Source organism: Oncorhynchus mykiss, chromosome 12, assembly GCF_013265735.2.
Source record: "Oncorhynchus mykiss isolate Arlee chromosome 12, USDA_OmykA_1.1, whole genome shotgun sequence".
Classification (NCBI taxonomy): Eukaryota; Metazoa; Chordata; class Actinopteri; order Salmoniformes; family Salmonidae; genus Oncorhynchus; species Oncorhynchus mykiss.
Genome location: NC_048576.1, coordinates 64,998,578 through 65,012,311, shown reverse-complemented (window position 1 = coordinate 65,012,311; position 13,734 = coordinate 64,998,578). Strand labels below are relative to the sequence as shown.

General features: G+C 42.5%; 1 protein-coding gene across 1 annotated transcript in view; it reads right to left on the bottom strand.

The window, feature by feature from the left end:
- The window catches only part of crhr1 (corticotropin releasing hormone receptor 1), a 166,349-nt gene that overhangs the window by 105,068 nt on the left and 47,547 nt on the right, over positions 1–13,734 (bottom strand). Inside the window, exon 3 of the mRNA XM_021624572.2 lies at positions 8,792–8,845. Within this exon, the coding sequence (XP_021480247.1) occupies positions 8,792–8,845 (54 nt within the window). The remainder of the gene's footprint in view (positions 1–8,791; positions 8,846–13,734) is intronic.

The following is a 13,734-nucleotide window of genomic DNA, read 5'->3' as shown; positions in this document are numbered from 1 at the left end:
ATCATGGTTTGGGCCTGCTTTTCTTCAGCAGGGACAGGGAAGATGGTTAAAATTGATGGGAAGATGGATGGAGCCAAATACAGGACCATTCTGGAAGAAAACCTGATGTAGTCTGCAAAAGACCTGAGACTGGGACGGAGATTTGTCTTCCAACAAGACAATTATCCAAAACATAAAGCAAAATCTACAATGGAATGGTTCAAAAATAAACATATCCAGGTGTTAGAATGGCCAAGTCAAAGTCCAGACCTGAATCCAATCGAGAATCTGTGGAAAGAACTGAAAACTGCTGTTCACAAATGCTCTCCATCCAACCTCACTGAGCTCGAGCTGTTTTGCAAGGAGGAATGGGAAAAAATGTCAGTCTCTCGATGTGCAAAACTGATAGACATACCCCAAGCGACTTACAGCTGTAATCGCAGCAAAAGGTGGCGCTACAAAGTATTAACTTAAGGGGGCTGATTAATTTTGCACGCCCAATTTCAGTTTTTGATTTGTTAAAAAAGTTTGAAATATCCAATAAATGTCGTTCCACTTCATGATTGTGTCCCACTTGTTGTTGATTCTTCACAAAAAAATACAGTTTTATATCTTTATGTTTGAAGCCTGAAATGTGGCAAAAGGTCACAAAGTTCAAGGGGGCCGAATACTTTCGCAAGGCACTGTAAGTACCATTTAAATACATGGTTATAGTGTATTAAAGTGTGTTAAAGTGGGAAGCCAATTTCCTTGTTGATTTCTCATCTCTGTAAATGTGGCATTGTAATAGAATGCGATGGCAGTCAAGATAGGGCTTGTTATTGCCTGTGGAAAAATGATGGGTTCAGTTATGATTACAAACATTACAATAACCTATTACATTTAATGATATACTGTACTGTGTCTGAGCAACAATCTGTTTGCACTCAGGTGAAAACCCCACTGTATGAATTTTCTATTTACTGAAAATTGTTTCCTTAAAATTAAAAATCATTGAACATGTATATTAACATATTAGTAAAAGATCCATGTTGTGTCTCCACCATGGGATGGGAGACAGACAGAATGCTAACAGAGAGGTCTGCTTTCTTGGGGACCTGAATATTGACTAGTTTTCATCAATCTGTCCACTCAAGTGGAAGCTTCTCATTTTATCCAGTGCCTGTATTCTGGTTCAGGTTATTAATCAACCTACCAGGGTCACATTTGTACTAATACTGTAGAACTTTGTTCTAAAGCTTTATCCGTACCCATTGGATACAGTGATCACAATATAGTGGCTAAATCCAGGAAAGCCAAAGTTCCAAAAGCTGGGCATAAAATTATGTATAAGAGATCATGCAAACAATTTTGCAGTGACTTATGTAGATGTTAAAAATGTTTGTTGGTCTGATATGAATCATAAGGAGCACCCAGATGCTGCACTTCATGAATTTATGGAACTGCTTCTTCCAATTATTGATAAACATGCACCTGTTAAGAAACTGACTTTTAGAACTGTTACGGTTGCATGGACTGATGAGGAACTGTATGGTTGAAAGATATTTATTTTATTTGTATTATTTAACCTTTATTTAACTAGACAAGTCAGTTAACTCTGGGATATGTGGGACGGTAGCATCCCACCTGGCCAAAAGCCAGTGAAAATGCAGAGCGATAAATTCAAATAAATTACTATAAAAATCAAACTTTCATGAAATCACACATGCAAGATAGCAAATTAAAGCTACACTTGTTGTGAATCCAGACAACATGTTAGATTTCAAAAAGGCTTTTCGGCGAACGCAAATGATGCTATTATCTGAGGATAGCACCATAGTAAACAAAAAAGAGAAAAGCATATTTCAAACCTGCAGGTGCGACACAAAACGCAGAAATAAAAATATAATTAATGCCTTACCTTTGACAAGCTTCTTTTGTTGGCACTCCAATATGTCCCATAAACATCACAAATTGTCCTTTTGTTCGATTAATTCCGTCGCTATATATCCAAAATGTAAATTTGTTTGGTGCGTTTGATCCAGAAAAACACTGGTTCTAACATGAGCAACGTGACTACAAAATATCTCAAAAGTTACCTGTAAACTTTGCCAAAACATTTCAAACTACTTTTGTAATACAACTTTGTATTTTTTAACGTAAATAATCGATAAAATTGAAGACGGGATGATCGGTGTTCAATACAGGAGGAAAACAAACTGTAGCATGCTTTCTGGTCACGCGCCTCTATCTAACAGTACACTTCAAGTTACCCTCGTTCAAGATGGCCGTACTTCTTCATTACACAAAGGAAAAACCTCAACCAATTTCTAAAGACTGTTGACATCCACTGGAAACGACAGGAACTGTAATAAGAAGGTCCCTTAGAAATCTGGATTCCCAACAAAAACTCATTGAAAAGAGAGTGACCTCAGAAAAAAATCTGAATGGTTTGTCCTCTGGGTTTCGCCTGCTAAATAAGTTGTTATACTCACAGACATGATTCAAACAGTTTTAGAAACTTCAGAGTGTTTTCTATCCAAATCTACTGCTAATATGCATATCTTATCTTCTGGGGATGAGTAGCAGGCAGTTGAATTTGGGCATGCATTTCATCCCAACGTGAAAATACTGCCCCGTCACCAAGAAGTTAAGAACAAATTATTATCTACAATGACGGCCGACATCGGCCAAACCCTATCCCGGACGATGCTGGGCCAATTATGCGCTGCCCTATGGGACTCCTAATCACAGTCGGTTGTGATACAGCCTGGAATTGAACCAGGGTCTGTAGTGACACCTCTAGCACTGAAATGCAGTGACTTAGACTTCTGTGCCACTCAGGAGCCGAGATGGGGCAAAAGGAGTGGCTAATAAGTCTGGCTGCACATCTGACTTACTGCAAATTGAGAAATTATGTGACTTAAGCCAAGATCAATGATATAAAAATGAAAAAAACTTTAGTGTACTTTAAGTGAAATTAAATATTTCATTGAATCAGGTGGCACTTAAAGTACACCAAAGTTTTTTTCCAAATTTTTATATCATTGATCTTGGCTTAAGTCAAATAATTTCTCAATTTGCAGTAAGTTAGATGTGCAGCCAGAAAAGCATTGCAAGTTTGAATTTTGTAAAGTTAGTGTGGGAAGGGGGGGGGGGGGGGGGTGCTTTGCTGTTGACACTGTCATTGATTTATTTATACTTCAAGAAACACTTAACCAGCATGGCTACCACAGCATTCTGCAGCGATACGCCATCCCATCTGGTTTGTGCTTAGTGGGACTATCTTTTGTTTTTCATTGGGACAATGACCCAACACTCCTCCAAGCTGTGTAAGGGCTATTTGACCAAGAAGGAGAGTGATAGAGATGACCTGTTCTCCAAAATCACCCGACCTCAACCCAATTGATATTGTTTGGGATGAGTTGGACCGCAGAGTGAAGGAAAAGCAGCCAACAAGTGCTCAGCATATGTGGGAACTCCTTAAAGACTGTTGAAAAAGCATTCCAGGTGAAGCTGGTTGAGAGAATGCAAAGAGTGTGCAAAGCTGTCAAGGCAAAGGGTGGCTACTTTGAAGAATCTCAAATATAAAACATAGTGATTTGTTTAACACTTTTTGGGTTACTACATGATTCCATATCTGTTATTTTATCGTTTTGATGTCTTCACTGTTATTCTACAATGTAGAAAATAGTTAAAATAAAGGAAACCCTGGAATGAGTAGGTGTGTCTAAACCTTTGACTGGTACTGTATGTAAATTGTAAAGTCTTGTGTCTGTAAAGTGTTTTTTTGTTATGTGTCGGACCCCAGTAAGACAAGCTGTCACCATTGGCGTCGGCTAATGAGGATCCTAATAAATCAAATCGATATTGAAAATATGTTAAACATGACTTGAAAAAGCAATCAGTTCCATCTCCTACAGAACTCTATGTGTAACCCCAGCTGAATGGAATTGAAATGTCTGCTAAAGAGATTATAGTGCATGGAGGTGAAACTGGACCTGTGTAGACAGAAAAGTGTACGTTTTCATTCACGTCTGAAACAGAGCCTTTCTAGTTGATTTGCATCAGGGCTTGAAGTGGTTGGGGATGTAGACATTGCATTCACTCTATAAAGTGTGTAATTGTCCAAAGCCTTGGTGCTCTCCGTTTCCTCACATCTTTGTGTGGCAGACCTATGCTAACAGATTGTGTTAATGCCTTGTGTTAATCTGCTTTGCATTGGGTGGATGGCATTTTTACCTTGTAATTGGGAAGGAAGAAGTGGACGAGTGTGTGTGTGTGTGTGTAGAAGATCTATTAAAGGAGCTGTCAAAGCTCTTGATCGTTTTGACACGGCAGGCAACATTAGTGACCTTTTAGATACACCACATCACAGAAGTTACCACAAATGTCACAAGCCGTGACCGGTTTCCTATTGATTATCCACACTACTGAGTACAGAAGCGGTTTTACAAGAATCCCAAAGATAATTAGATTAGTCTTGTAAACCCGACCCTTGTCAACAGCAGTGACTAGGGTCTGCAATTCATGATGGACTCTTTTGTTAGTTTGATAAGGGGGAAAATGATTGTTTCCGGGGTGTTTCCCCTTCAGACAGACAAATCTCCCAACAAATCATGAGGCAAACATGCCAGAACATTACAATTTAATTCCAAAACGTACAAGCAAAACCTTTGCAGTTGTTTAAATGATGGTGGTTGATGCAAACTAGCTACTTGTGAAATGCACACATTAAAAATAACCTTTGTGATCTCCATCTTGCTAGCCACTATTTTGTGGCAAGGCAGTGACGCAGGAGGTTTCTCTATGACAAACTGACATTCTATTGTGACAAACATTACGTGTTAACCCGGAACATTGGATAAATAGTGGGAGGCGACTTGGCTAGCTTTCGTTGTATATAGATTATCTCAGCAATAACCATTTTAGCAATACACTCTTATCAGAGCGATTTACAGTTAGGGTTAGGTTGCAGTTTTCCCCTGTCATGTTTGTTCATTACTACAATGCCTGAGCACAACAGATGATAGCAATATATGTGCATAAAGATGAAAGCATGATAAAATAATTTTTCCAATTCATGGAAGATAAGCAAAGATGAGTCACAATCTGTGGCCTGCTATGGACCCGTAATCCACCGTGGGTCACTAACATACTAGCAACAACATCTGTGTTAACGTGCTAGCAACAACACGCTAGTGGAAAACATGCTTACAGCAAACCTGAACCTGGGGATAATGGGATTAACACCTCACTGCGGCCTTCCATGATGACCATACCAACAACAAAACAGCAACAACAGCAACCACCATACTAGGGATACAGCTGGGCAGGTAACCTTTAGTGACAGCTGTTGCACTACCAGCGAGGCAGCTGTGTCTGTTAGTCAGGTGAGCTGGGAGAGTGGGAGGAGAGAGGGAGAGAATGAGTGAATGAGAGGGAATGGTAGAGGGAGCGAGGTTGAGAGAGCGACACCAACTGAATGAGAGAGAGAGGGAATGAAAGAGAGAAACGTAGAGAGCAGCAGACTGATGAAGAGGTAAGCAGATTGCTCAGGTGGATAGGCTCTGTTTAGCTATGACACCATGTTGAAATAGTAATTGAGGCAAGCCATATCTGGGCTAGGTAGATGTCAGTAACCTTGTGGGAAAAACACATGAATTTCACATAATCACATTTCACATGTGGAAGGATATAGGATCACATGGGAAAATCCACATATCATCACATTTAAAGTGTTACAAAACCATGATTTAACATGAAATGATGTGGTTTTCTGTAAAGGGTTATGGATGGTTAAATGGAGTAAGAGAAGAGAACACATAAGCAAAATAGGAGTTGTCTGTCTTGGTACATTTAGCGTTGTTGGACTACATATACTAGTGATTCGATGAGTCGTAAGGGGAGAAAAGATTTAAAACTTCAGTGAAGACATCCAAGCCTCACTATGTAAATTAATGAGGTAGAGACACTGGAGGGATTTGAAAACCCAGCACAACCCCAAACACGATTCTGATAAACTAAAATGGAGATAAAACGCAAAGTTGTGTAGCTGCAGGCAGTTTAAAACCAATTAGAGCACGTCAGATTGGAGGAGGCAAGCAGGCAGCCTTCATACGGCTGATGACATTACTCTGGGCTTTGGTAGAAAAATGTGTTACTTATTAATCAAACAAAGGGGACTCTAATTTGTCCTGCACAACTTCTACAGCTACAGGCAGCAATGCATCATGGGCTGCCAAAGAAAAGCCCTAGTGATTGGCTTAGAGAAAATCCTCCCCGTCATTTCATGAAGGTGGGTCAAATTTATCTTTATTTTTTCGAAGAGCACAGCGGGATGTGACATGTACTTTAAACAGTAAAATGAATATTTTTAAAAAATAGGACCGCAAAATAAAGTGTAGTGGCTAAATTGTCTAATATAATTGTCCCAATGCAATTTCCAGCTTAATATTTTAGCTACAATGGAGAGTGGTGGAAGTATGAAAACAAGCATTTCGCTACACCCGCAATAACATCTGCTAAATATGTGAATGTGACCAATAAAATTGGATTTATTTGATTTGAATAGTTCTGACTCATCCAATGTCCAGAGTTTGATTCAAATTGGAACGTGTTAATCCATTTATTTGTTGTTATTCTCTTTACAAAAATTGAAAGAATATTGTAAAAAAATGTCATGATTGTTATAAGGAGTGGACCAATGTGCAGCGTTGTAGGCGTATATATACCTTTGTTACATGAACACCGAACAAAAACAACAAAATACCAAACGTGACGCTAAATAATAGTGCTAACAGGCAACTATCCAAAGTCAAGATCCCAAAAAGCACAATGGGGAAATGGCTGCCTAAATATGATCCCCAATCAGAGACAACGATAAATAGCTGTCTCTGATTGGGAACCATATCAGGTCAACATGAATCACTAATCACCTAGATGACCCACCCTAGTCTCTATCACGTCCCAACCAACACAGAGAATAAACAGCTCTCTATGGTCAGGGCGTGAAACAAAATGGATTCTGATTGAAAATGTCCTTAAATTCAAACTAAGCTAACATACATTGCATGGCCTGGCATTACCAAAACTTTTTTACACATACCTTCAGAACCTGAAGGTTGATTAATGTCTAAGATGTTGCTGTGCATAAGTGCAGCCCTTTGTCAGTTGAGTAACAAAACTAGCCCTAGACACGTTTTCTCTGTATCAAAATGAATAGCAGCTCTTTTGTTTTACATACCGTGAATCATATACACTGCTCAAAACAATAAAGGTAACATTAAAATAACACATACTAGATATGAAATATTCTAATTAAATACTTTTTTCTTTACATAGTTGAATGTGTTGACAACAAAATCACACAAAATGTATCAATGGAAATCATATTTATCAACCCATGGAGGTCTGGATTTGGAGTCACACTCAAAATTAAAGTGGAAAACCACACTACAGGCTGATCCAACTTTGATGTAATGTCCTTAAAACAAGTCAAAATGAGGCTCAGTAGTGTGTGTGGCCTCCACGTGCCTGATCTCCTGAAGGATCTCCTCCCAGACCTGGACTAAAGCATCCGCCAACTCCTGGATAGTCTGTGGTGCAACGTGGCGTTGGTGGATGGAGCGAGACATGGGCGGGCCAGTCCATAGCATCAATGCCTTACTCTTGCAGGAACTGCTGACATACTCCAGCCACATGAGGTCTAGCATTGTCTTGCATTAGGAGGAACCCAGGGCCAATCGCACCAGCATATGGTCTCACAAGGGGTCTGAGGATCTCATCTCTGTACCTAATGGCAGTCAGGCTACCTCTGGCGAGCACATGGAGGGCTGTGCGGCCCCCCAAAGAAATGCTACCCCACACCATGACTGACCCACCGCCAAACCGGTCATGCTGGAGGATGTTGCAGGCAGCAGAACGTTCTCCACGGTGTCTCCAGACTCTGTCATGTCTGTCACATGTGCTCAGTGTGAACCTGCTTTCATCTGTGAAGAGGGCGCCAGTGGCGAATTTGCCAATCTTGGTGTTCTCTGGCAAATGCCAAATGTCCTGCACGGTGTTGGACTGTAAGCACAACCCCCACATGTGGACGTTGGGCCCTCATACCACCCTCATGGAGTCTGTTTCTGACTGTTTGAGTAGACACATGCACATGTGTGGCCTGCTGGAGGTCATTTTGCAGGGCTCTGGCAGTGCTCCTCCTGCTCCTCCTTGCACAAAGGCGGAGGTAGCGGTCCTGCTGCTGGGTGTTGCCCTCCTACGGCCTCCTCCACGTCTCCTGATGTACTGGCCTGTCTCCTGGTAGCGCCTCCATGCTCTGGACACTACGCTGACAGACACAGCAAACCTTCTTGCCACAGCTCGCATTGATATGCCATCCTGGATGAGCTGCACTACCTGAGCCACTTGTGTGGGTTGTAGACTCCGTCTCATGCTACCACTAGAGTGAAAGCACCGCCAGCATTCAAAAGTGACCAAAACATCAGCCAGGAAGCATAGGAACTGAGAAGTGGTCTGTGGTCACCACCTGCAGAACCACTCCTTTATTGGGGGTGTCTTGCTAATTGCCTATCATTTCCATCTGTTGTCTATTCCATTTGCACAACAGCATGTGAAATGTATTGTCAATCAGTGTTGCTTCCTAAGTGGACAGTTCTGTGATTTCAAAGAAGTGTGATTGACTTGGAGTTACATTGTGTTGTTTAAGTTTTCCCTTTATTTTTTTGAGCAGTGTATTTGGCAAAGCATCAAAAAGTGACACATAAACTGATACCAGGCAAAACACACTTACACTTTGGGACCGCATGAACATTTCTACTGTACTCACCGGCAGTGACATTGCTGGGCGTGAGGGTCAGATTCCACAGTGCCAACGTACGTGCTGAAACACAAGAGGAAAATCATATATTAATACACCACTAAAATATACAGGAAACACATGAATAAAACCATATTCCATTTACAATTAATGTAATTATTCAGGTTTGACATGAAGATGGATACGTGTTGGAACAATGGTGACAACAAAGGAAAAAAAGAGACTCAAAATGTCATAAAAGTCTTATAATTATCTTCTTTGTATTCTGCCCTCCATTACTTTTAAAATGTGCTACCAGTCAACATAGACAATTAGGCATGCAAGACGCAACACCAGAGAAATTATTTCAAAAATCTGACAAGAGACAAAAGAAGAATCGTCTTTGATTAATATCTGTAAACATGATGCTTGCCACTGTAACCAACCATTCCCTACGCCCCTTTCCCCCTATCCCTCACCCACCACTCTCCCCTTATAATATATAAACTCATCAAAAAAAAGAAACGTCCCTTTTTCAGGACCCTGTCTTTCAAAGATAATCCATAAAAATCCAAATAACTTCACAGATCTTAATTGTAAGGGCTTTAAACACGGTTTCCCATGCTTGTTCAATTAACCATAAATTAATGAACATGCACCAGTGGAACAGTCGTTAAGACACTAACAGCTTACAGATGGTAGGCAATTAAGGTCACAGTTATGAAAACTTGGGACCCTAAAGAGGCCTTTCTACTGACTCTGCAAAACAAAGATGCCCAGGGTACCTGCTCATCTGCATGAAAGTGCCTTAGGCACGCTGCAAGGAGGCATGAGGATTGCAGATGTGGCCAGGGCAATAAATTGCAATGTCCGTACTGTGAGACGCCTAAAACAGCACTACAGGGAGACAGGGCGGACAGCTGATCTTCCTTGCAGTGGGAGACCACGTGTAACAACACCTGCACAGGATCGGTACATCTAAACATCACACCTGCGGGACAGGTACAGGATGGCAACAACAACTGCCCGAGTTACACCAGGAACGCACAATCCCTCCATCAGTGCTCAGACTTTCCGCAATAGGCTGAAAGAGGCTGGACTCTGAGAGCTTGTAGACATCCCCGGCAACATCACCAGACATCCCCGGCAACAGCGTCAACTACGGGCACAAACCCACCATCGCTGGACCAGACAGGACTGGCAAAAGTGCTCTTCACTGATGAGTTGTAGTTTTGTCTCATCAGGGGTGATGGTCGGATTTGCGTTTATCGCTGAAGGAATGAGCATTAAACCAAGGCCTATACTCTGGAGCGGGATAGATTTGGAGGTGGAGGGTCCATAATGGTCTGGGGCGGTGTGTCACAGCATCGTCGGACTGAGCTTGTTGTCATGCAGGCAATATCAATGCTGTGCGTTACAAGGAAGACATCCTCCTCCCTCGTGGTAACCTTCCTGCAGGCTCATCCTGACATGACCCTCCAGCATGACAATGCCACCAGCCATGCTGTGCGTGATCTCCTGCAAGACAGGAATGTCAGTGTTCTGCCATGGCCAGCTAAGAGCCTGGATCTCAATCCCATTGAGTACGTCTGGGACCTGTTGGATCAGAGGGTGAGGGCTAGGGCCATTCCCCCAGAAATGTCCAGGAACTTGCAGGTGCCTTGGTGGAAGAGTAGGGTAACATCTCACAGCAAGACCTGGTAAATCTGGTGCAGTCCACAAGGAGGAGATGCACTGCAGTACTTAATGCAGCTGGTGGCCACACCAGATACTGACTGTTACTTTTGATTTTGACCCCCCTTTGTTCAGGGACACATTATTCCATTTCTGTTAGTCACATGTCTGTGGAACTTGTTAGGTTTCTGTCTCAGTTGTTGAATCTTGTATTGGTCATACAAATATTTACACATGTTAATAAGTTTGTTTAAAATAAACTTTTTTGCTGTATTTATATGGAAATATTCCCTTTTTCTCTCCGGCATATGCTTTGATGTACAGTTGCATTATTCAAAAAGTGCAGGGTACATTGCACCCATGGAGCATGTTTCGTTTGAGCCAGGGCCGCATCGCATCTAATCATGAAGGAAACCTAGCACTCATGACTGTCAAATAGTTCCTTCCAAACATAATTCCATGCCCGTCTAACGTCTCTTTTCCCCTCATTGAACTTAGATCAAAGGACAGTTGGATAGAGGACGCTATCTATGTCAATAAAACATAAATATACTGTATATTAAAACATTCATAAAGTACAGGCAGTTTGGGCTGTTTTTTAATAAGGTGATGAAGTCAGAGGCAGTCTTACATGAATGGACAGGCCGTCCTTTCATTTAATCTTAGATCATCCTCAAGTCCTGAGCCGGAATATAGAGGTCACACAACACACTGTAGTGGCTCAAACACACAACCCATTTCATCCTCAAAACACTGCTAACTGTTTCCATGATTCATCCTGTATCTTTGTTGGATTCATATCCCATTTTGGTAGGAGTCCATGTTCATGTTCAGTATGTGAGACTTGGCCTTGCTAGTAGGCCGTGTAATGTTGATATGATGGTTGATATTTACAATGCATTTTCACAGCTCCTAAAGGCCTGTCTCTTCGGCCTTCAGTCTGTTCCCCCTATCTGCCACTGTGGCTGTCATAAAACAAGTTGGCCCAAGAACATGATTTCAACATAAACGGTTGTGTTATGTTCAGAGAAAGACACACACAGACACACATCCATGCACACATGCACACACACCCACTAACCCTCTAACCAATGGACCGCATGTCCACACACTGTGAGCATTGTGAGGACATGCGGTCGGCTAGTTGGAGGGTAGGTCACACAGACAGCACACACAGAACGTGTGGTACTACATTGATAACACAACTCCTACAATCCATCTTCAGAATGATTCTATAATAGAGGAATTCCCCAGGGACGTACTCACGCGTGATGACTGTGTCCACGCTCCACAAACATTACCATAACATCCTCCTGGCTAGTGTTTCCATCCACTTAGCTTGAAGCTAGCCCGGCCAGAGCTCCTGTGCTACCACCGAAGCATACTCCTGGGCTACAATATCCGGACCCACGACCGGTCTATCGATGTCACCGCATGAAGAGAAATAAACAGACTTAACCCCATCACGACGTCCCCCAAAGGCTAACTTTCTAGCGCTTGCTTGCTTGCTAATTCGGCCTGCTAACTGCTAGCTTGTTTAGCTCCGGTCTGCTAACTGCTAGCTTGTTTAGCCCCGGCCTACTAACTGTTAGCTTGTTAGCACAGGCCTGCTAACTGTCTGAATCGCCGCGTCCCCAGCCAGCCCAACCACTCACTAGACCCATATTTATTTTCAATCTCTTTTCGATTTTTAATTTGATTATACCTCCCGGTAACCTGCCTCACCCAATGTGATACGGAATCGCTATTATTTTAAATTTTTAGAACACATTCAAGAACCTCCAGAAGCTAACCAGCTAACTAGCTACCAGCTATTTAGTCATTGTTAGCCACTGCTAGCAACTTTTACCTTCTGCACAGCCAGCCAGTTTTTTTTTTGCCTGGATAATACTTGCCAGTCTAGCTTCCCTGTCCCATCTACCGCTGCCCCCTGGACACTGTGATCACTTAGCTACATAGCTGATGCCTGCTGGACTGTCCATTAATCACAGTACTCCATTCTGTTTGTTTATGCTTTTATCAGGCTCTGTGTGTAGTTAATCCGACCCTCTCTGCCTAGTCAACGCCATTTTACCTGCTGTTGTTGTCTCACCTACTGTTTTAGCTAGCTCTCCCAATCAACACCTGCGATTACTGTATGCCTCTCTCAAATGTCAATATGCCTTGTATACTGTTGTTCAGGTTAGTTATCATTGTTTTAGTTTACAATGGAGCCCCTAGTTCCACTCTTCATACCCCTGATACCTCCTTTGTCCCGCCTCCCACACATGCGGTGACCTCTCCCATTACAACCAGCATGTCCAGAGATACAACCTCTCTTATCATCACCCAGTGCCTGGGCTTACCTCCGCTGTACCCGCACCCCACCATACCCCTGTCTGCGCATTATGCCCTGAATATATTCTACCATGCCCAGGAATCTGCTACTTTTATTCTTTGTCCCCAACGCTCTAGGCGACCAGTTTTGATAGCCTTTAGCCGCACCCTCATACTACTCTTCCTCTGTTCCGCGGGTGATGTAGAGATAAACCCAGGTCCTGCATGTCCCCAGGCACCCTCATTTGTTGACTTCTGTGATCGAAAAAGCCTTGGTTTCATGCATGTCAACATCAGAAGCCTCCTCCCTAAGTTTGTTTTACTCACTGCTTTAGCACACTCTACTAACCCTGATGTCCTTGCTGTGTCTGAAACCTGGCTCAGGAAGGTCACCAAAAATTCTGAGACTTCCATACCCAACTATAACATTTTTCGTCAAGATATAACTGCCAAAGGGGGAGGAGTTGCAGTCTCCTGCAGAGATAGCCTGCAAAGTAATGTCATACTTTCCAGGTTCATACCCAAACAGTTCGAACTACTAATTTTAAAAATGACTCTCTCCAGAAATAAGTCTCTCACTGTTGTCGCCTGCTACCTACCCCCCTCAGCTCCCAGCTGTGCCCTGGACACCATTTGTGAATTGATCGCCCCCCATCTAGCTTCAGAGTTTGTTCTGTTAGGTGACCTAAACTGGGATATGCTTGACACCCCGGCAGTCCTACAATCTAAGCTAGATGCCCTCAATCTCACACAAATCATCAAGGAAACCACCAGGTACAACCCTAAATCTGTAAACAAGGGCACCCTCATAGACGTCATCCTGACCAACTGGCCCTCCAAATACACCTCAGCTGTCTTCAACCAGGATCTCAGCGATCACTGCCTCATTGCCTGTATCCGCTACGGATCCGCAGTCAAACGACCACCCCTCATCACTGTCAAACTCTCCCTAAAACACTTCTGTGAGCAGCCCTTTCTAATCG